Source organism: Ranitomeya imitator, chromosome 4 (assembly GCF_032444005.1).
Source record: "Ranitomeya imitator isolate aRanImi1 chromosome 4, aRanImi1.pri, whole genome shotgun sequence".
NCBI classification, from domain to species: Eukaryota; Metazoa; Chordata; class Amphibia; order Anura; family Dendrobatidae; genus Ranitomeya; species Ranitomeya imitator.
In genome coordinates, this window is record NC_091285.1 from 437,038,392 (window position 1) to 437,061,101 (window position 22,710).

Sequence of the window (22,710 nt, forward strand, 5' to 3'; positions counted from 1 at the left end):
CAGAGTTGGTACGCCTTGTCGCTGACATACTCTGGAGACTGCCGGATTGGCCAGATCTGCTCTCCCAAGGCCTCATCTACCACCAGAACTCAGGGACCCTGTGTTTAACGGCGTGGCCGTTGAATCCTGGGTCTTAACCCAGGCAGGGTTTTCTCTACAGGTCATTTCCACTATGGTTAGTACTCGTAAAGCCTCATCAGTCCGTATCTATCACCGTACCTGGAAGACATTTTTTGCTTTGTGCAAGGATTGCGGTCTTTCTCCTCTCATCTTCCCAATTCCCACCATTTTAGAGTTCCTACAGGCCGGTCTGGATTCCGGGCTGGCACTCGGCTCTTTGAAGGGCCAAATCTCAGCTCTATCAGTCTTATTTCAGAGACGCATTGTGTCAAGAATTCAGGTTAACACTTTCCTTCAGGGGGTGTCACATGTTGCTCCTCCCATTCGCCTGCTTTTAGAGCCTTGGGACCTCAACTTGGTGCGAAGTGCCCCTCAGGAACCTCCCTTTGAACCGCTTCAGGACATTTTGCTGGTCTTTCTGTCCTGGAAGGTTGCCTTCCTTGTGGCGATCACATTGATCAGACGGGTTTTGGAACTAGCTGCCTTATCCTGGCGGGGGCCTTTCCTTAGTTTCCGTCAGGACAAGGTTGTCCTCAGGCCGTTGCCGTCCTTTTTGCCAAAGGATGTTTCGTCCTTCCATCTTAACAAGGACATTGTTCTTCCTTCCTTTTGTCCGGCCCCTATTCACAGAACTGAAAGAGCTCTCCACGCTCTGGACCTAGTCAGGGCTCTGCGAAGGTACGTCTTAAGGACGGCATCCCTCAGAAGAATAGATGCTCTGTTTTTTCTCCCGGAAGGTCACAGGAAGGGTCTTTCCGCTTCTAAGGCCTCGATAGCCAGGTGGATTCGTTCCACCATTCAGGAGTCATACCGAGCCAGAAGTCAGCCCATCCCAACGGGGATCAGAGCACACTCCACTCGAGTGGTGGGGGCTTCTTGGGCCATGCGACATCAGTCAACGGCGGAGCAGGTCTGTAAAGCTGCGACTTGGTCCAGTTTGCATACCTTCTCAAAGCACTATAATATTCACTCTCAGGCTTCAGCAGATGCGAGTCTGGCCAGAAGAATTCTGCAGGCAGCAGTGGCACACATTTAGGCAGTTGTTGCATGAAGCCTAATCCTTTCTGTTGTTTTCCCACCCAGGGACTGTTTTGGGATGTCCCATGGCCTTTGTCCCCCAATGAGGTGAAGGAGAAACAGGGATTTTTGTGTACACACCATAAAATCCTTTTCTCTGAGCCACTCATTGGGGGACACAGCACCCACCCTGTTAGCCTATCAGCTTATATGGCGTTTACCTTTTAAGTTGACATGTTGTACTCTTCTATGTGGTTACTATTTGTTCCTACTTCTTTTGCACCGAACTGGTTCTCTGGGAGCCAGCACGAGGGTGTATACAGCAGAGGAGGAGCTAACATTTTTTGTGTTAACTTCGTGTCAGCCTCCTAGTGGCAAGAGGCATACACCCATGGTCTGTGTCCCCCAATGAGTTGCTCGGAGTAAAGGATTTTACGGTGAGTACACAAAAATCCCTGTTTTATTGGCTGCATATCTAGAAGAGCTCGGATGTTGAGTAGAGTTGAGCGAATATGTTCAGAATTGGTTGCCAAATCTGAATTTGCCATATTCGTGCCAAATTGGTACTCTGTTCGTGACAAATTTGTTTGATGATCGGCTCTGAAAATAATCTTTCATTTCTACTCCCATTGACTCCAATGATATTCGGCTGTGTTCTGTGAATATTGCAAAATCAATATTCTTCTCCGATCGTAATCTGAACCAAATTTAGCAAAATTCGCTCAACTCTAATGTCGAGCTGTGTATAATCCCACCCACATCACCACTTTGTTAGTGGTGGGCTGTGCGTGGACTAGGAAGCCACAAGGCCAGTTGTCTTGTAGTTATAATCTCCTGCTGATAAAATTCTGATTGTATTTTAACAGCAAAACATAGCCTAGTAAGTGCCACCTCATTGTGATCAGGTTCTCTGCTATTGCATTGTGGTGCTGTCTTGTATTACATAGCAAAAAAACTGGTGACATTCCCTTTATAAAAGTAGGACAGCAATAAATGCAAAATTTGACTTTGAACAAAAATGGTGAACCATGTGCGCCATTTTGTGGTACTCGGTGCAAGAAATTGCAATGAATGCAAGACAAAAGGAAAAGTAACTTAAAATAAAAATGCAAATGATGTATTGGGGCCGTAGTTCTGTCCTGTGACCAACGGTAACGTCATCTGCATGGCGGCTGAACCTCAAAGCTGTATGTGACCCGTCTTGTTTATTGCTGCTGTTCACAGCCACAACACCTACTGACATGTTACAGAACATGAATAAGGTCTTCATCCAAGTCTGAACACATTTCATATTGACACTTATTGAAACGTGTATCTCTTGTTTCATCACTTGTGTCAATTCCTTCTGTCTGTGTGTTCTTCCTTGTGTTTGATGTAATCATTTAGTTTCCCTCCATCTAAGAATTATGTGCACTTCTACTAATCACTTTTTATCCATTTCTCATAACTATGCTTTCAATATGAAGGATCCAAACGTAAAAAGCACAAATCTTTTAAGAACCGGTTTAAGGTTCATGATGCTAAAAAAGGTGGGTACAATGTTGTCAATAGTCAGCATGTATGCAACCGGGAAGTAGCAAAGGCAGATTTCTGAGGAAAACAAATAAAAACAAACACCTTTTTTCTGGTTAAGAAGGGCATAAAATACTGATGAGCCAATCTTATTTTTTTATTTTATTTTTTTAATAACATATATCCTTCTTATCCCCCTCTATTTTAGGACATTGGCAGGTTGAGCTGCATTTTTCTTTTTGTTCTGCCACAGCAAATACGGTAGCTTCCCAGCCTCAATCATCGACTTTCCTGTGTGCACTTGGAGACTAAATAGTCGCCATCTAAAAATCTTAAAGGGATTGTCCAAAACGAACAATGAAATTCCTGTATGTCACATCTAACTTTAATTTAATAATCTAAACACTTTACTAATGTGCTTTAAATAAAATAACCCCTACCCTTTCCGATCTAATCTAACTTCCTGTCTGTTTTTTATTTCTTATCTGATCAGTATTGTCACTCCCACTGCTTCCTTTTCCACCATGAAACAGTGTCATAAGTGAATAGCGCGGGCGCCGCTATACCCTGATGACGTCATGTTTTCAGTTGGGGTGATGGGGAAGTGACCTCAACTCTTATGACGTCGCCACACTTCTTCCGTTCCAGAAGCAGTGTGGACTGAAGAGCGTATTGAGAATATCCAGTACATGCTGGGGGACTCAAATGACTCGTCGTCAGAAGTAGGGAAAAAAAAGGTCAGGAGTAGAGAGAGAATGGGGGAGAATTTTTAAATAAAGTATATTAGAAAAGTTGTTAAATTATTAACAATTTATTAAATACTTAGCTAAACATATAGTATGAAATTCACTGTTATTTTCAGAAAACACTTTAAATGGACTCTGTGAGCACAGGATAACTGTTCAAACCGAGTACAGTCGCTCAGTGCTCCATGTCGGAGCCAATCAATAATATACACCTTCCTACCTGCTTGGTTTAAATGCATCTACACCCTTCCCTGGCTCTATGATGCCAGAGCTGTCAATCAAAGAGGAGGGGGTGTAGATAGTAGGAAAACAAGCTGGTGGGAAGGTGTATATAAATGATTGGCCCCGCCTTGAAGCACTGAGCGCCTGTACTTGGTTTGAACAGTTATTCTTTGCTGACAATCCCTTTAAGTTCATTGCAGGCTATTGACAAAAAAATAAATGCTAAATTTTATTTATTTTTTCTTTTTAAAACCTTCTATAGAATGGTTTCCAGACTGATAAATTGACATAATTCCGTTCTCCTGTTCATGTTTTATGGTTAGTGTACCCTTAACATAGACTTCATATTAGCTGTATTTAATCCTTAACAAAGCATCTCTAGGTGTTTCTGAAAGCTCTGAAGGTTAGATCTTCCTGTTCGTCACCAAATAGAGGTGTTGTTTGTGCTGATTTCATTTAGTCTGAATTTTCTGTTTCAAATCTTGATTGACTTTTTATTGGCATTTTTAAAATGCTCAACAAGAACATCTTAGTCATCTGAGCCGTGTGGTTCACTATTTATCATTGATTGCTTCTCGTTGGTATGTTTTTGTTATTCAAGATAAGCCTAAAGAGGAGAAGAAAGATACTTTTCTTGAAAAACTCGCAGCACAGGTTATCAAGAATCTACAGGTCAAAATCACAAACATACACATCCGATATGAAGATGATGTAAGTATTCAGAGCGTGTTGCGTCATTAAATCTGTGTCCTCAGTAATTATGTAACACCTCAATTGCAACCCAAATTACTGAGGTGGTTATGTGTCTTGTTGTCAGCCATAAAAGTGCTGTAGAACACAAATGGGGATAAAACTCCTGTACATTACTGGATGTACAGCATTCTACAGGGCTTCTTAATCTTTTCCTAGGGTGCCCTCATTAGCTATCATGTTGTGAAGGCTGGACCTCACCAGTGGTTGTAATGTGTGCTAAATTCTTCATTTATCATTTCTGAAATCGATATAAAAGGTGACTAAATCTAGGACTGAATGTAAATGTTTTTGCATTGTATTAATAGATAACTGATCTCAGTATTCCGGTGTCCGTAGGAATGACCCTCGCTGAGCTAAGTCTCCAGGTAAAGTACTGCTTGCGCATGATGGGCTTTAAATCTCGACTGATCTTGCCAGATATGTTTACTACTAGTGACGAGCCAATGTTATCGGTGCATGCTCGGGTGCTAACAGAGTGCCTTCCATGTACTCGAATAATATGTTAGAGGCTCTACGTCTCGACAGCCGCAATATATGCAGGGATTGGCTGTCTTTTAGCCAATCACCGCATGTGTTGTGGCTGACGAACAGTCGCGAGACATGCAGCCGGAGTGACTCAAACATATTCTCTGAGCACGTGGAAGGCTCTGGGTTAGCTCCTGAGCGTGCACCGATAGCACCTTATCCGAGCATGTTCGCTCATCACTATTTACTACATTCATTTGGGTTCTCTTTTCCTAAACCCAATCCGAGAATCAAAATGTAAAATGCAAGTGTAAACCGTGCATAAGAGAACAAGTTTATAAAATGTAATCGTGTAGACAGGGTGAAGAACTCTTGGTAAAGATATTTGGGTGTAACACGATGTGATTTTTGCCTAGAATATTGAATCTCACAAATTCAAGAGCTATGTCGAGCAATCACAAACTTTCTCTAGATTTCTAAACCTAACTTTTCCCTGAGGCCATGAAGATGCATTTTTGATATTTTGTGGTTTACCTACATTGACTTAGTTGCAATTGAGAGAAAACTGTTCAGAAATGTGGCCTCAAGTTTTATGTAATAATTTGATTTCTCGCTAGCTCTTATTCTGTTTTTTTGGATATTTTCCTACATTTTCACCAAGCTTATGGCAGAGGTAAAGATATAATTTATGGTCTGATTTATTTTGTTTTTCTGATAGACATCCAGCGAATCCTGGACACCAAGTATACTAAATGAAGCTTGTAAAGTGATATACAAGGTAATGATCTTAAAAAGATTTTATTAGTATCAGCTTAATAAATGTAGTGATGGTTGCATTTAAAGGGAACACGCCATCAGAAAATGACCTACTATTTAAAGGGAATCTGTGAGCAGGTTTTTGTTACCTCATCTGAGAGCAGCCTAATTAAGGAAAAGAGAAGCTGAATCCAATAATGTATCACATTATAGGGTGCTGCCACAAAGTGTTTAGGTTTAGAATGAAGCAGAGCTGAGAAAGCTAATCCCGCCCACCCCAGACTCTGTGTACAAAGTCCTAAAACAGTGAGGTGCTTTGTTGTTGGACTAGTCCAACAATGTTAATCTCTAAGTAAAAAATCCTTCATAGTTAGTAAACAGCTCACACTTTGACAAGTGACACATCCCTGATTTCGATGTCTCAGCCTCTATCTCCTGGTGTCTTCAGGTTTTATAGCAAAAACCTGCTGATAGATACTCTTTAAAGAAGAACTCAAATCTGGTCTTCTGCAGCGGCATTTAACATATTTAACAGCCGCGGGTGGATTGCGATTTCACCTGCGGCTGTCAGGGACACATGGCATCTGATTCAATCGGCTGGAAAATATGTGGGCTCACTGGCAGAGCCCATCTGAAATGCCTGGAAACGACTTGGGACTTATTTATACGTCAGGTTGTGAAGCGGTTAAGAAAATAAAAACTTTGATTGGAATGCTTCTTTTATTTAGGTCATCTTACATATTTTTTTTTATCACAGTCTGTAGAAGAAAAAAACAAACAAAGAAAAACAAAATGCTACAGATAAATAGAAAGGTCACTTTGCCGTAGTTTATGAGCACACATGGATTGGCCACTATATGTACTAAGTACCTTTATTTTTAGAAGTCTATTCTATAGATCAGTAATGCAGTTAAAACGTATTCAATGTTTGCACACTTCTTAGCGCGTACAGAGTACTGCTATATTATGCAGTCATGGCAGCTTGCACCTGTTCACTCTTGCTTTATTCTGTTTGGAGGTGCTGGCCACTTCTTTGTAGATGAGTAGTTAGATATACATAATATGCATGTGTATGTATGTATGATGTGTGTGTGTGTGTGTGTGTATATATATGTGTATATATATGTGTATATATATATATATATATATATATATATATATATATATATATATATATATATATATATATATATATATATATATATATATATATATATATATATATATATATATATATTAATAATTTTTATTTATATAGCGCCAACATATTCCGCAGCGCTTTACAAATTATAGAGGGGACTTGTACAGACAATAGACATTACAGCATAACAGAAATACAGTTCAAAACAGATACCAGGAGGAATGAGGGCCCTGCTCGCAAGCTTATAAACTATGGGGAAAAGGGGAGACACGAGAGGTGGATGGTAACAATTGCTATAGTTATTCGGACCAGCCATAGTGTAAGGCTCGGGTGTTCATGTAAAGCTGCATGAACCAGTTAACTGCCTAAGTATGTAGCAGTACAGACACAGAGGGCTATTAACTGCATAAAGTGAATGAGAACATAATGCGAGGAACCTGTTTTTTTTTTTTTTTTTTTTTTAAATGGGCCACACAGGGATCGTTAGGTTAATGCATTGAGGCGGTAGGCCAGTCTGAACAAATGAGTTTTTAGGGCACGCTTAAAACTGTGGGGATTGGGGATTAATCGTATTAACCTAGGTAGTGCATTCCAAAGAATCGGCGCAGCACGTGTAAAGTCTTGGAGACGGGAGTGGGAGGTTCTGATTATTGAGGATGCTAACCTGAGGTCATTAGCGGAGCGGAGGGCACGGGTAGGGTGGTAGACTGAGACCAGAGAGGAGATGTAGGGTGGTGCTGAGCCATGGAGTGCTTTGTGGATGAGGGTAGTAGTTTTGTACTGGATTCTGGAGTGGATGGGTAGCCAGTGTAATGACTGGCACAAGGTAGAGGCATCGGTGTAACGGTTGGTGAGGAATATGATCCTGGCAGCAGCATTCAGGACAGATTGGAGCGGCGAGAGTTTGGTAAGAGGGAGGCCGATTAGTAGAGAGTTACAATAGTCCAGACGAGAATGAATAAGTGAAACAGTAAGAGTTTTTGCAGAGTCGAAAGTAAGAAAAGGGCGAATTCTAGAAATGTTTTTGAGATGCAGGTAAGAAGAGCGAGCCAGTGATCGGATGTGGGGGGTGAATGAAAGGTCAGAATCAAGGATAACCCCAAGGCAGCGGGCATGTTGCTTTGGAGTAATGGTGGAGCCGCACACGGAGATGGCAATGTCAGGCAAAGGTAGGTTAGTAGAGGGAGAGAACACGAGGAGTTCAGTTTTTGACAGGTTTAGTTTCAGATAGAGGGAGGACATGATGTTAGAGACAGCGATAAGACGCGGTGTGTATATGTGTATGTGTGTGTATGTGTATATATATATATATACACACACACTCGAGTATAGGCCGACAAGCCGACCCCACCCTAATTTTGCCACAAAAACTGGGAAACCTTAATGACTCGAGTATAAGCCTAGGGTGGAAAATGCAGCAGCTACCGGTAAATGTCAAAAATGAAAATAGATACCAATAAAAGTAAAATTAGTTGAGACATCAGTAGGTTGTGTTTTTGAATATTCATATTGAATCAGGACCCCTGGGTATGACTCGAGTATAAGCCGAGGGTTTCTTTTAGCCCCAAAAAGTGGGCTGAAAATCTCGGCTTATATACGGTATATATCAGTGTATGTGTTTTTTGTGTCCCTGCTTCTCCTGGCGCTGACAGCTTCTTCCTTTATTGAGCGGTCACATGGTACTGCTCATTACAGTAATGAATATGGACTCGACTCCACTCCCATAGGGGTGGAGCCGCATATTCATTACTGTATTGAGCGGTACCGGTGACCGCTCAATACAGGAAGAAGCTGCCGGCGCCTGGAGAACCAGGGACGTGCAGGAACCGTGCCGGAAGCAGGTGAGCATGACGGGGGGCAGTGCGCGATATTCACCTGTCCCCCGTTCCACTATCGGCGCCGCTGTATCTTCTGCGTCCACTGCAGTGACGCTCAGGTCAGAGGGCGCGATGATGCCATTAGTGTTAGACGCCGATGGTGGAATGCGGACAGGTGAATATAGCAAGTGCCTGTGGCCTGAGCGACGAGAGGTGAGTGTGTCATTTTTTTTTTTAATCGCAGCAAAAACATATGGGTCATACTAGTCTATGGAGCATCTTATGGAGCCATAATCAGCATTGTATGGGACAAATATTTCTATGGAGCATCTTATGGAGCCATGTGCAGCGTTATATGGGGCAAATATCTCTATGGAGCATCTTATGGAGCCATAATCCGCATTTGTGCAGCATTATATGGGGCAAATATTTCTATAGAGCATATTATGGGGGCATGTGCAGCATTATATGGGGCAAATATCTGTATGGAGCATCTTATGTGGCCCATCATAAAATGTATGGCGCATTATATGGGGCGTATTTTGTATGGAGCATCTTATGGGGCCCATCATGAACTGTATGGGGCATTATATGGGGCTCCTGATTCAATATGGATATTCAAAAACACTTAACCTACTGATGTCTCAATTAATTTTACTTTTATTGGTATCTATTTTTATTTTTGACATTTACCGGTAGCTGCTGCATTTTCCACCGTAGGCTGATACTCGAGTCATTAAGTTTTCACAGTTTTTTTGTGGCAAAATTAGGGGTCTCGGCTTATACTCGGGTTGGCTTATACGCGAGTATATACGGTACATATATCAGTATATATGGTATATATATCAGTGTGTGTATATATATATATATATATATATATATATATATATATATATATATATATATATATATATATCTCATATAAATATTTTTTTTTCTAATTTTGATTACTGTTATAAATGATCCTTTTATATCACGATCTGAAAAAATAAATAATTAAGATGCTTAGTACAAAAATTAACACCAAGTCTAGATTAACCCCACCACTAGTGTGACAAATGAAAGTTAATTTTTTAATAGCCACTGTAGACCTCCTGATCATTTATAGTGGGAGCAGGGGCAGTTTTTACATCACCTATTGTGATTGGTGAATCTTGTGTTATCAGCAGTGCATAGAATTGTCGATCATAGTAACCCTGCTTGGTATCATAAGACCTCTAAAATGTTTTCTGTAAATAACAGGAAGTAGGAGTGTAAAGTAGCCATAGAGATTATAACATAAAAAGATTTTTTTTTTTGTAATACAGATGGAAGAAAAAACAAAACATCTTAGTAGATGAGTAGTTAGATATGTATAATATGCATGTGTATGTATGTATGATGTGTGTGTGTATCCATCTCTCTATCTATCTATCTATCTATATATATATATATATATATATATATATATATATATATATATATACACTCGAGTATAGGCCGACCCGAGTATAAGCCGACCCCCCCCCCTAATTTTGCCACAAAAACTGGGAAAACTTATTGACTCGAGTATAAGCCTACGGTGGAAAATGCAGCAGCTACCGGTAAATGTCAAAAATAAAAATAGATACCAATAAAAGTAAAATTAATTGAGACATACGTAGGGTATGTGTTTTTGATTATCCATATTGAATCAGGAGCCCCATATAATGCTCCATACTGTTCATTATGGCCCCATAAGATGCTCCATACAAAATAGGCCCCATATAATGCTCCATACAATTCATTATGGCCTCATAAGATGCTCCATACAAAATAGGCCCCATATAATGCTCCATACAGTTCTTTATGGCCCCATTAGATGCTCCATACAAAATAGTCCCCATATAATGCTCCATACAGTTCTTTATGGCCCCATAAGATGCCCCATATAATGCTCCTTTCAGTTCTTTATGGTCCCATAGATGCCCCATATAATGCCCCATACAATGCTCCATGCAGTTATGGCCCCATATAATGCTCCATGCAGTTATGGCCCCATAGATGCCCCATATAATGCTCCATGCAGTTATGGCCCCATAGATGCCCCATATAATGCTCCATGCAGTTATGGCCCCATAGATGCCCCACATAATGCTCCATGCAGTTCTTTATGGCTCCATAGACGATCCATATAGCATTGTGCCACATGTAATGCTGCTGCTGCACTAAAAAAAAAAGACATACTCCTGTAGCTTTTTCAGATCCTTTTTGTGGCACCTGTTAAGCACCATGTTAAACCAAATATTTTAGCACTGCTGACAAAATATCCAGTTAAATACAGACCAAATAACGTTACTGCTAATTGTATATATGCACTCTGTTATAAGGCAAATTTGACATTTTGTGTTTGCAATTGACTAGAATATATATTTGTTTTTTGTCTAGTTGGTTCGCCTGGATTGTTTTAGCACGTACTGGAATGTCAACAGCACAATGTATTATCATCAGCCATGTGAAAAGATACTGGTAAATATTGTACACTCCAATCACTTTTAAATCATAAAAACATTTACTGGAATGTTTTTATATATATATATATATATATATTTTTCCTATTCTACAAATGAGGCGCATGCCAACATGTCATTTAAAGAGAAGCGATCAGCTAATTCGAGCTGCTTGTGGTTTTTCCTCACCTGCTCAGCTAGACAAACATGTCTGTCCCTGCGTCCGTCTCCCCGCAGAGACCTGTCAGGCCAGCGGAGCAGGCGGTGTGAAACAAGCCTCTTTCACTGGTCACATCCTCGCTGCTGCAACGTGAGCTAGGTTTTTCTTTTATCTGAAAGTCTGCAGCGTGTCAAAGTAAAGCATCACTAATCCATCTTTACTATATATTGCCTATAGTTCGAGCAGCATGAACCAGCTGACAGGTTCCATTGAAATGGTTCATATACCGTTAACAGTCTTTGCTGTTTGTAGTAGGTTTTATTGTCACTAATGCATGTATTGCTTTTTATATGAATGTTCTGCTCACCACTAAGTTATACATTTTTAATAAATCTGGTACTGTCACTTGCACCTTTTTTCTGATGCTCTGTGCCCTGCAAATTGTTGAGTTTCATTTGATATACAAGCCCCATTGTGCTAAGCTGACTCCCAAACTAAGAGATGGAATTAGAAATGTCCATGAAGTGGAAGCACTGGCCCCAGGTATTGCATTTCTATTAAATTACTGATATTTAGTTTTGATTTTATTTTTATTTTAGTTTATGATTCTTGTAGATTTACTTGTCCTTATTTCAGCTTTACATGTTGATCTTCGTATGTTTTATGATATGTTAGGCTACTGTTACTAATTGGAGTCTGGTTTTTAATCAGTACTTTATAGTAGAAAGTTCTAGACTGGTACAATCAGGATTTATTGCTGGCCATATTAGTTTAATGTCCCTGTTATTGCTGTGGGTTAATGAATAACCATAAGTGTGGACAGGCTTGTTCCAGCTATACATCTTACACATATGGAAAGGGTGTGAGCTGCGAACGAATTGCAGCTACCTGTAACCCCTTCCTCACTACGTCTGACATGTGCAGCACATGTGGGGCGTGGGTTTCGGATGCAATAGAAAGCAGTTCAGACCTTGATTGTACTGTAAATTGTACCAATTAAATTGTCTGCAAAGAACAAGCCATCGATAGAAAAATGTAAAGTTATGGGTCTCAGAAAATGAGGACACAAACCACATTTTACACAATTGTAAAAACAATTTATCACCATAAAAAGAATAATTGTACTTTTTACCGCACAATAATAAAAATAAAGGAATTCCCTTCCTCTATTTTGTTGTGTACATGATATGGCCAAATAAATGGGGTTGTTTGGAACTACAGCTCAAAAACTAAGCGCTTTTAAGGCCGTCCATTGAAAAAATAAAGTTAATGGCTCTTGGAAGCAGAAGAAAAAAAGGTGCAAAATATGAAAATTGTCTGTGGCACAGGAAAGGGCTGTCTGTAAACTCAATAACCAATATTCCTCACTCTGCTGCCACTGCACTCCCTGTTGGTTTCCACTTACTTCTGGGCAGATGTTTATTAATGCTGCCAAGGCTGACGTGGCTAATCACTGACCATGATGAATAACTGGCCAGAGCCTTCCTCCATGTCTGAGTTTTTTTTGCATTCTCCCTATCTTTTACCAAGCAGGATCCGTTAGTCATCCTGTCCTCTTCTCCCTGATGATGTAATATCAGGCCATTGCCATCAGCGTGTAATAAAGCCAGCTGATTTCATGGGTATCTTAGAAACACTATTACGCTTTTGGCTCTCCAGCAAGCTTATCAGTTCCACCATATGTGCATTCATCTAGCACCAACAAATGCTTAAGATCATGAAATTTTAACTTTTATATGAAAACTGCTGCCCAGATGGTAAAAGGTGTTTGTAACTGATAGTCATATTTTTTAATTGATAGGATTAAAAAACAGCAGTTTTAATTATTATACTGGTAGAGCAGCTTGGTCTCCTTTTATTTGAATATATTAATATATAATATAGTGTATATCGAGCACTACAAAAAATGAAGGTCTAGAGAGTTTTATCCAATGTATGTAACAAACAGCAACTCGCCAAAAGAAGAGAAAAATAAAGCATACAAATAAAGGGTGCACCCTCAATAACGAATATATCAAGCTTTATTTACATAGACATCTAAAAACGATGGAAAATGACCAAAGGAGGTACTTGGTCACAGCCTATGATAGGACTAAAAAATACCCACCTGAAATGGATGGTGAATAACTCAGACCACGAGATGATATTTTACTGCTATATGTCCATGTGATGGAGCCATATGCAGTAGTGTTATACAGATTGTGTCATCAGTAGACGTTTATGCCAATATGTAAATGTAAGGTCAATAGTGTATTATGCAAAAATACACCAATGGAAGTGAGGAACATTGTTGTTTCACTACTGTGTTAACTATACGAAGTGTCCGTAGAAGAAACCTCGTGTCCGAGTCTTCAAAATTACACCATGTGGTGACCCTTGGGGTCACTCATAACATGCAAGTGCTGGATAATTGATGTGACCTTGGGACTGACACTAAGTTTCCATGTGGGTGGACAAAATCCAGCATGCCGGAATCTTCTTTCCTCCAATACCTGTTGAACTCCATTGACCTACATTGGATGGTTGGTCGTTAATTGTGTTCATTTGGTTTGGCACCTTAAATGGGTTGTCAGGTTATCAAATGCCGATGCTGATCTACATGATAGGACATCCATAGCAGATTGATGGGGTCTGAAGCATGGGGTCCCCACTGATCAGTTGTGTTTTTTGTTCTGCCTGCAGCTGCATTTAGACACTTTGCACCGCGTTCTATATAAAGTGCAACAGATACTGTCGGCCATTGCCGTTTACTGCAGCACAGCGTCTATGCAGAAAAATGGGGGCTGCGCTGAATACCTGGCAGCGGCTGCTACACTTTCAATGGAGCTGTGCTCAGCAGTTCTGTTCCAAATATTTACATCCTGTTAGAACAAAAAGACAGCTTATCGGTGGGGATGCTAGTTGTCGGACCACCACCTATCTGCTATTGATCACCTATCCTAAAATCCTTATTCCCAGACATCTTTAAGACATGGCAAAGACTTTGCAAGTTACTTTTTAAATTATTATATAGCTGGGTACTTTCTGTTTGCTTTACTAATTACTTTCAGGAGGAAACATCCTAATTACTGCAGGGCTTTACCTAAGCAAAGTCTATAAATCCTGTTTGGGTAGCTGAGGATCTTATCTCCACTTTACATGTGGAGCTTCAGTATTAATACCAGTTAACAGGCTTTGTCCTAACCATCGTTATTATCGTGAATTTCCACGAAACCAGTACCTGGATTAAGAGTTTAATGTTGTCACCTGTATTGTATCCCTAATAAACGGCAATATGTATCTTCTTCCTGTTCTTTCCTGAAACAGCCGGTCTCTGTTCACTCTTGGTGCCACTATTTATTTGCCATGTTGGCGCTTACGTCAAACCCGTGAAAACTTGTTTATCGAGTTTAAAGCTTTAATCTCCATTTGACACAGATCCTGTCAGACTGTGTGAAAAGTGGTGCTGAATTTATATTAAAATTACATAGCATTTCCCAGTACTTGTCAAATTACCAACTTAAATACTTGTTTTTTCATAAGCAAATCAGTCCACGTTGATGCCATATTCTCCTTTGGCTATAGTCAGTCTCATCCTGTTTCAGTAGCGTATTTGATAAATGTGATGATACACAGGAAGTTTGACTCCGATTTGCATTTTAAGGAAGCTTTATGTCAATGAGATTTAATATTCTACTGAATTTAAAAGGAAACTTTTCCCTGCTTAACACGGACAGTGATTCTTGTTTGCTTTTTAGTTGCCATTTATATAATACTCTTTATACATTTTATTTTTTGTCTAGATTTTATTTTATTCTTAAGTCATTTGATGACCTGCTAATTTTTTTTTTTTTTTTTACAGGCTGATCTGAAATCAGGGGTTATGTCAAGTAGTAAGAAACCCTTAGACTACCAGTATAGTAAGTGCCTTTTATTTTGAGTCTATAAAAAAAAAAGCGTGTTCTCTACTTGTTGTTGAATTTGTTACTTATTAGGGCAGAGTTATTAATACGATCTGAAAGTTAGTGAGATGGGATAAAACTAGAGCATAAATGGGAGGTTAGGGTGCACTACATAATGAAGAAAGAATTGATAAGAGATAAATAAAAAAAATGTGCTGCACAATGCATGGGGAGATAAATAGAGATGAGAACAATGCATATATGATGTGCACACCTAGGAATGGTAACAAAATATTTTTTATTATTAACAACCAAAACACTCCGTAGATATAAACCTTTTAAAAACAGGAGAACAACAATACAACACCCAGAGTACCGGTAGAGTCCATGTGGCCAAATATGTTATTAAATTAGAAATGGTAATGCAAATATCAATAAATAATTGTCACAGGAATACAGCGGAACTATCCCTGAATCAGGCATGAGAAAGCGGGAACGGTGCAGAAAACATGTTAAATAGCATATAAACAGCCAAAATTGGGTGTCCCCAAGATGGGTATAGAAAGGCATGCCAGAAGATGAGGCCTGGTGGTAAAATCCTCCTAGAGCAGCTGTATGTATAGAGTGACACAAGGAGGATAACGTCACGTAATAGGATGATGTAAATATGTAGTAAGAGGGTAATAAAGTAGAAAGCCCTGTGGTGAAATATCCGGTCATAGAAGGGTAGACTGGAAAGCCCAGCACTGCTCATGCGCCTGCCATTTTCTTCCAGGAAGGTGACGCGTAAGGACCGAGCCGGCTGTACCGGGGAGGGCTTGGGGGACCCCACTTCTCTCTCCTCTAATGTGCTAGATCATATCAGAGGAGAGAGAAATTAATTGGAAATCTGACTCTTTTTTTTTTTTTCTTTTTCTGCAAATAACGGCGATCATGAGAACATGTTGGTTCGGGATCTCTGCTACCCCTAGTAGCTTAGAACCCAGAGATTTTCTGAAGCTGAGGGTGCTATCCCTTATTCCTCAGCGACGTTAAAAGCGCGCTGAGGAATAAGGCCCCTTATCTGCCGCCGTTAAAAGGCGTATCGACTGTCGTTAAGGAGTTAAAAGGTTTTTATCTACTATGTGTTTTGGTTGTTAAGAGTAAAAAAAATATTTTGCTAGGTTTCTAATCCCTAGGTGTGTTCATTATACTGTATATGCACTCTTCTTTTTCTCTTTCTCATAGGATAAAACTAGATCGTGCATTCAGAAACTGCCAAATTTATCACATTGGTGCACGCTATATGTACTGGCACAACTCTGTAGAAATGTTAGACACGCTTCGCTTTTTTCCCACTTATTGATTGATATTTGACTAAAGAGAAGAAGGATCTCACCACTTTACTGGGGTTTTTCAGTAGAAATATTTTCTGAGAGGCAATAAAGGTTAGTGCATGGAGCAACAAGATGCCGAGCCAGGGCATAGGCAGTGATCTAAGGAAGGAGCAAACTTGAATGTAGGCCTCCAGCACTGAAGAGAGGCAGCAAAATCCAAACTATCAATGTCCTTTCATTCAAAATCAAAAGTGGGTATGCATTCAATAAAAGAAAAAAATAGCATAAAAAATGATGGTCTATATCAAACCAAAACTCGTACACCTAGACTGTTTTAATAAATGTGCCACCACTTTTGTTAGTATTTGTTTAACATTAGTATAGTTTGGAACTTAAAAAGAACCTGATACTGATTGCCCAATCCGTGTGCAGCATGTATCAGGCACTGACTGTGTGAACGATTCAGCCATGCATGTTTCATTCTGAAATGTTGCGCCATTTTTGAGAAAAACATACTTTAAAGGGAACCTGTCACCCGCAAAATCGAAGATGAGCTAAGCCCACCAGCATCAGGGGCTTATCTACAGCATTCTGGGTGGGTGGTCCGATCAGATGGGCGTCGCAGTCCATTCCGGGGCCTCACGTCTTCAGAGGATGATGTCCTCTTCTTCACGCTGCGGCTACAGCGCAGGCGTAGTTTGTCTGCCCTGTTGAGGGCAGAGCAAAGTACTGCAGTGCACAGGTGCCGGGCCTCTCTGACCTTTCCCGGAGTCTGTGCACTGCAGTACTTTGCTCTTCCCTCACCAGGGCAGACAAAGTACGCCTGCGCTGGAGCCGCAGCGTGCATACAAGAAAAGGACGTCATCGTAAGAAGATGGGAGGCACCGGACCGCACCGCCCATCGGACCGGACCGCAGCGGGAACGCCCTGGGTGAGTATAATCTATCCTCTTTTTCTCATCTTTCAGGTTACATCGGGGCTTATCTACAGCATTCCAGAATGCTGTAGATCAGGGGTGTCAAACTGTATTCCTCGAGGGCTGCAAACAGGTCATGTTTTCAGGATTTCCTTGTACTGCACAGGTGATGAGTTGGTGATTAAATTATTATTTGTGTAGGTGATTAAATTATCACCTGTGCAGTACAAGGAAATCCTGAAAACATGACCCGTTTGCAGCCCTCGAGGAATGCAGTTTGACACCCCTGCTGTAGATAAGCCCCTGATGCTGGTGGGCTTAGCTCATCTTCGATTTTGGGGGTGACAGGTCCTCTTTAAAAGTTGCTGGGGACTGAGACCGTTCTAAAGACTGGTTGGACAAGGTCTCTGGCGGCCTTTACCCGCCTGCTACCCTGGATTGACAGTCCATTTTCTACATTTGTGTATAGGTAGAGACCTGTCCATCCAGGGCGTGGGCAGGGGGGAGAAACAGCCAGGGACCACCTGCCTTACTAGTCTATATAACACGATCTCCGTCCCCAGCAGCTATTACAGTACCATATGTTTTTTAATAGCAGCATGTAACAGCTGTCAGGTTCACTTTAAGTTTGATCCTCTCTGGGCTGATGAATATTATATTTTGCACAAACAAAACAGTACACAATGTTAGTAAATCTGACACCTATTTTGATGCATTTTGTTTAGTAACGCTCTCCTAGTGTCATTGTATTTCCTGTTTTATGATGTGTTTACAACCTTATCTCTTTTTTTGTTTACTGTAGCTAATCGGATGTAAAAAAAAAAAAAAAAAGCCCCAAAATTGTAATGTTATATTTTTTTGTATGAAGCTTCATTTCTTATTCAGATTTTTAACATGGAGTACTTGCAAGGAAGCTGTCACCAGTTTGTTTGTTTTTTTTTTTACTACCCTATCTACGAGCAGCATGATGTAGGGACATAGTCTCTAATTCCAGCAATGTATAAGTTCCTTTACTGGGTGCTGCACTTTTGTTAAAATCACTATTTTACCTACTGCAAATCTAATATCCAGTCCTCCATACTCATGAGCACTGTATACCAGTCCTACACCTCTGATTTTTTTTTTAGCTTTCTATGTACACTGTACATAGGGCAGAAAGCTTCCAATCAATGGTGTGGTCGCGGCTATACAGAGCGCATCAGTATGGAGGACTACATGGCAGCAGGTTTACTAGTCCTCTAGTGATAATCTCCTCATGATATTTTATCAAAACTACAGCAAGCAGCCCAGTAAGTGATATATTTCTAAAATCAGAGTCTATATTTATACTATGCTGCTTTCAAATTAGGTGGTAAAAACCCAGTGATATTAATATTGACTGTGTTGCCTCAGAAATCAGCAGCTGCATGTATCGGGTCTATATATCGTACTCCATTATCGTGTGCGACTTATGTCCCCCGGCCAGGAGTTATGTGCCAACCATGGTCTGGCACAGCACTGCATTGTCACACACAGCCATTACACAGTACACAGCAGGGGCACATGTATAAGATTATCTCAGGACAGGGACATTTTATATAAACACATCCAATTATGGAACTTATTATTATTCCAATATCTGTTGATTTAAAATCAACTTTGTATGTGTGGCAACCCGTTTAATGATATGTGCTCTCCACCAGCAAGCTCACCAGGTACCAGCTTACCCATTCATTCAACTAAATTCTAAGGCTCATTTACATGGCCAACCACAGCCATTATGTGATTACCAATTGTTTTCATGCAAACTGATTGGCAGTGGTTTACTGGCCTGTCTAGACAAGGGAGTCCACTTCATGTACATTAATTATTACTGCCAAGAACATTGAAAATGATGCAACTTTTGTAATAAATCTTATTAGATAAATCTGTTATTTCTTTTCCTGGACTGATCTTTCACTCTCCGTTCATGGTAAAATCAGTGTTCAGTAAGGGCAGATTTTCCCATTTCTGAAAAAGGGAGGAGGAGGAGCTAGAGGCAGATACAGGTTATATTCATGTGAATTATTGATTTATGGAAAAAAATACTAAAACATTGGTTACACTTGAACTATTTTTGGACTGCTAACATTTTTAAACTGCAGTTCCCTTCCTGAAAAAAAAGAAAAAAAAAAAAGTGAAAATAAACATGTATTTTCTACTTTTTTTACATTTTCCTCTGATATCCACAAATCAAACAAAAAAGCCCCATATTTTGCGAAAAAATGTAAAACCACATGTATGATGAAACGAAAAAAAAAAAAATGTGCCAGGTCAGGAAGGAGATGAAATGACCTGGTCATGGACTGGTTAAACTTGCTAAATAAATAAACTCTTCCAACAAGAAAGTATTTTTTGCTATTTTGTCAGTTAATTGCAAGTCTGTTCACACAGGCCAATGATCAGGAACGATTTTGGCCTTTTTACATGGGCCTTTATTGCCCCACTTCATTGCAGATAAAAGTTTGGACCCCCACTATCATGAATTTTATCAGTTCTAACTCTTTTATTTTATCTGAATTTTTTATGTCAATATTGAGTTCTTAAGACCTTCTGCATTTTAAATATCGTGTTACCATTTCATTTTTCTTTTTATTCAAGTCTTTAAGCCAGTGTCTGCTTCAGCAAAGCTTTACATCAATCCATGTGCAGAATTTGAATTGCGAACTCCAAAGTTAGATTGGAACATGGAGATTCAGCACATCGCAATAGAACTAACCAAGCCGCAGGCAAGTAATAAACTTCCCTTCATATTATCTACACCTTCCACAGAGAGAATTTACTGGCAATAAGTTGGTTTTTAAGTCACAATGTGATCGGTGTGTTTATATTCATTTGTCAATATAGTTTATTTTTCTAATTTTACTTGTAGTACCTCAGCATGATTGACTTGTTGGAGTCTGTGGATTACATGGTTAGGAATGCTCCATACCGAAAGTTCCGACCAGCAGTAACGCTGAAAGAAGACCCCAGTGAATGGTATGTGCCTACTCAGAGAAGTCTTCATTTTATTCAGAATTAAGTGCTTCCCAGTCAAGGCTGATCGGCTGTGACTGTGGATAATTTTGATTTTCCTTAGTGAGACTTTATTGCTTTATTACACCAACTATTTATCCATTTGCATTTTTCAAACATTATAGGCTGTATTGTGTAGTCTAACAATAAGGTGTGCGGTATAAGATGTGCATAATGTTCCCTATTTTTTTTTTATCAGACACAAACGTTTGTACCCTTATAAGTAAGATCTGTGTAATCTTGTATAGTCCTTCTACTCGCTTCATTAGAAGCTGTTTAGAGCCCTCTAGTGTTGGCAACAAGCAGGTTAAACTTAAACCCCTTTTCAAGCCGCAGCCTGTTTTCCTCTTTCTGACCAAGCCAAATTTTTCAATTCTGACCGATGTCACTTTGTGGTAATAAATCTGGAAAGCTTCAACAAATCCCAGTGATTCTGAGATTGTTTTTTTTGTGACACATTATACTTCATGTTAAATTTTGGGTATGTACGATTTGCGTTTTTACCAAAATATCAAAAATTTGAATAAAATGTAGAAAAATTCACACTTCATAAACTTTGTTTTGCGAACACAAATATTCAGTCATATTGCACAAAATAATTTAGTGTTTTTGGGACTATAAAGTGCACCCCAAGTTTAGAGGTGGAAAATAGGTTAAAAATAATTTTTTCCCTATCATCAGGATCAGGCATGGCGGGGGTCACAGGTGTGTCTAACTGAATGTAGCTTTCCGAGAGGGACGGCGAGCGTGGAACAGGGTCACATTTACGTCATTTGACAGCAGGAGTGACTTGTTGGAGTGTTGGGCAATGCTGCGGGGTCTGGGCTAGTACGAGGTGGTGTTGTCCTGGCGGCGGGAGGCAGGAGCGGAGTCTACGCTGTGTACATTGATCTTCCCGCACTCTTGAGTAAAATGGCTTCGAAGGTGGTGCAGATTGAGATCTCTGCTCGTTATTGAGCCGAGATTTAAATCTGTGTATGCGCCAACAAGCTGCGCCATTTCCCCTCATTATAAAAACTGCATTCGGGTAGATTGCTAACCCTTCTGGTGCTTCACAGGAATAATAGCAAAGTATTGTGGCTTTCGAAAGTATTCACTCCCCTTGGCAGTTTTTCGTGTTTTTCCTACCTCACAACCTGAAACTTGTTCTTGAATGTTTGAATCAGTTCATGTAAAGAACATGCCTACAACTGCGAACACTTTTTCTTTTTATTGTTAAGCAAATAACAAATAGTACAAAACAAGTGAAAATTTCAGTGTGCATAACTATTCACCCCCCTATTGGCAGTACTTTGTAGAGCCTCCTTTTGCAGCAATTACCGCTGCAAGTCGCTTTGGATAAGTCTGAGCTTTCCACATCTTGTCTCTGTGATTTTTGCCCATTCCTCAAGGTAAAAGTTAGATGATTTCCTCTCCTGAACAGCGATCAGATTTGTCCACAATTGACTGCAGACGCTATGTTGCATTTGAAGAGCCTCCAAGGTGCCAAAGCAGCATAAACTTCCCACACGTGAGCCAAACTTCTACACCCATCAAGGAATTTACTTAGGAGTTTAGTGATCATTTTGGACTCTCAGAATTTTACAGCATTGGAACATAAAAATGAAAAATTGTTTTTTTCCACAAATCTTGCTTTAGTCCCAAAATTTTCATGTTCACAAAGGTAGCAGGAGAATATGGCCCACCCAATTTGTTGTGAAATTTATCCCGAGTATGCTGATATCCTATATGTGCAGGAAAACTACTGTTTGGCCATATGACAGGCCTCTGAATGGAAGGATCCCTATTTGAATTTTTGATCCCAGATTTGGCAGGAATAGACTGCAGGCGCAATGTTGCATTTGAAAAACCGCTATGGTTCCAAAACAGGAGATCCTCACACACTTGACCGCATTTTGGAAATTACACCTCTTGGTGAATTCATTTAGGGCTGTTTTGTAGTGAGCTTTTTAACAGATGATACACAGAATTATGTAACAATTTTCACAAAAATGTTGTTTTAGCCCTAAGTTTTTAATTTTCAAAAGAGTTATTAGGCGGAAATGGACCATGTAATTGATTACACAATTTTTTTTGAGTGCGCCATTACCTGATTTGTAATCGTGAGCTTCTTGTCAGGTACATTAAGGTCAGAAGGGAAGAAGCGCCATATTGAAATACAGATTTTGCTGGAATGGTTTGTGGTTGTCATATCACATTGGCTGAGCCCCTGAAGTGCCAGTGCTGTAGAAACTCCCCATAAGTGACCCCATTTTACAAACTGTACCCCTAAGTGAATACATCTAGTGTTGCAGTGATCATATTGACACCGCAGCTTTCTCACAGAATTTTATACTGTTTGGTGGTGAAGAAATACTTACATTTTTATCACTAAAATACTGTTTTGG

At 39.9% G+C, this 22,710-nt stretch overlaps 1 protein-coding gene across 2 annotated transcripts in view; it reads left to right on the top strand.

Moving 5' to 3' along the window:
• The window catches only part of VPS13C (vacuolar protein sorting 13 homolog C), a 478,755-nt gene that overhangs the window by 130,495 nt on the left and 325,550 nt on the right, over nt 1-22,710 (top strand). Inside the window, exons 7-14 of one of the 2 annotated variants that reach the window (XM_069765601.1) lie at nt 2,604-2,666; nt 4,219-4,328; nt 4,676-4,735; nt 5,554-5,613; nt 10,956-11,036; nt 15,019-15,076; nt 19,910-20,037; nt 20,181-20,287. In XM_069765601.1, the coding sequence (XP_069621702.1) occupies nt 2,604-2,666; nt 4,219-4,328; nt 4,676-4,735; nt 5,554-5,613; nt 10,956-11,036; nt 15,019-15,076; nt 19,910-20,037; nt 20,181-20,287 (667 nt within the window). The remainder of the gene's footprint in view (nt 1-2,603; nt 2,667-4,218; nt 4,329-4,675; nt 4,736-5,553; nt 5,614-10,955; nt 11,037-15,018; nt 15,077-19,909; nt 20,038-20,180; nt 20,288-22,710) is intronic. The other variant, XM_069765602.1, reaches the window with a different exon arrangement.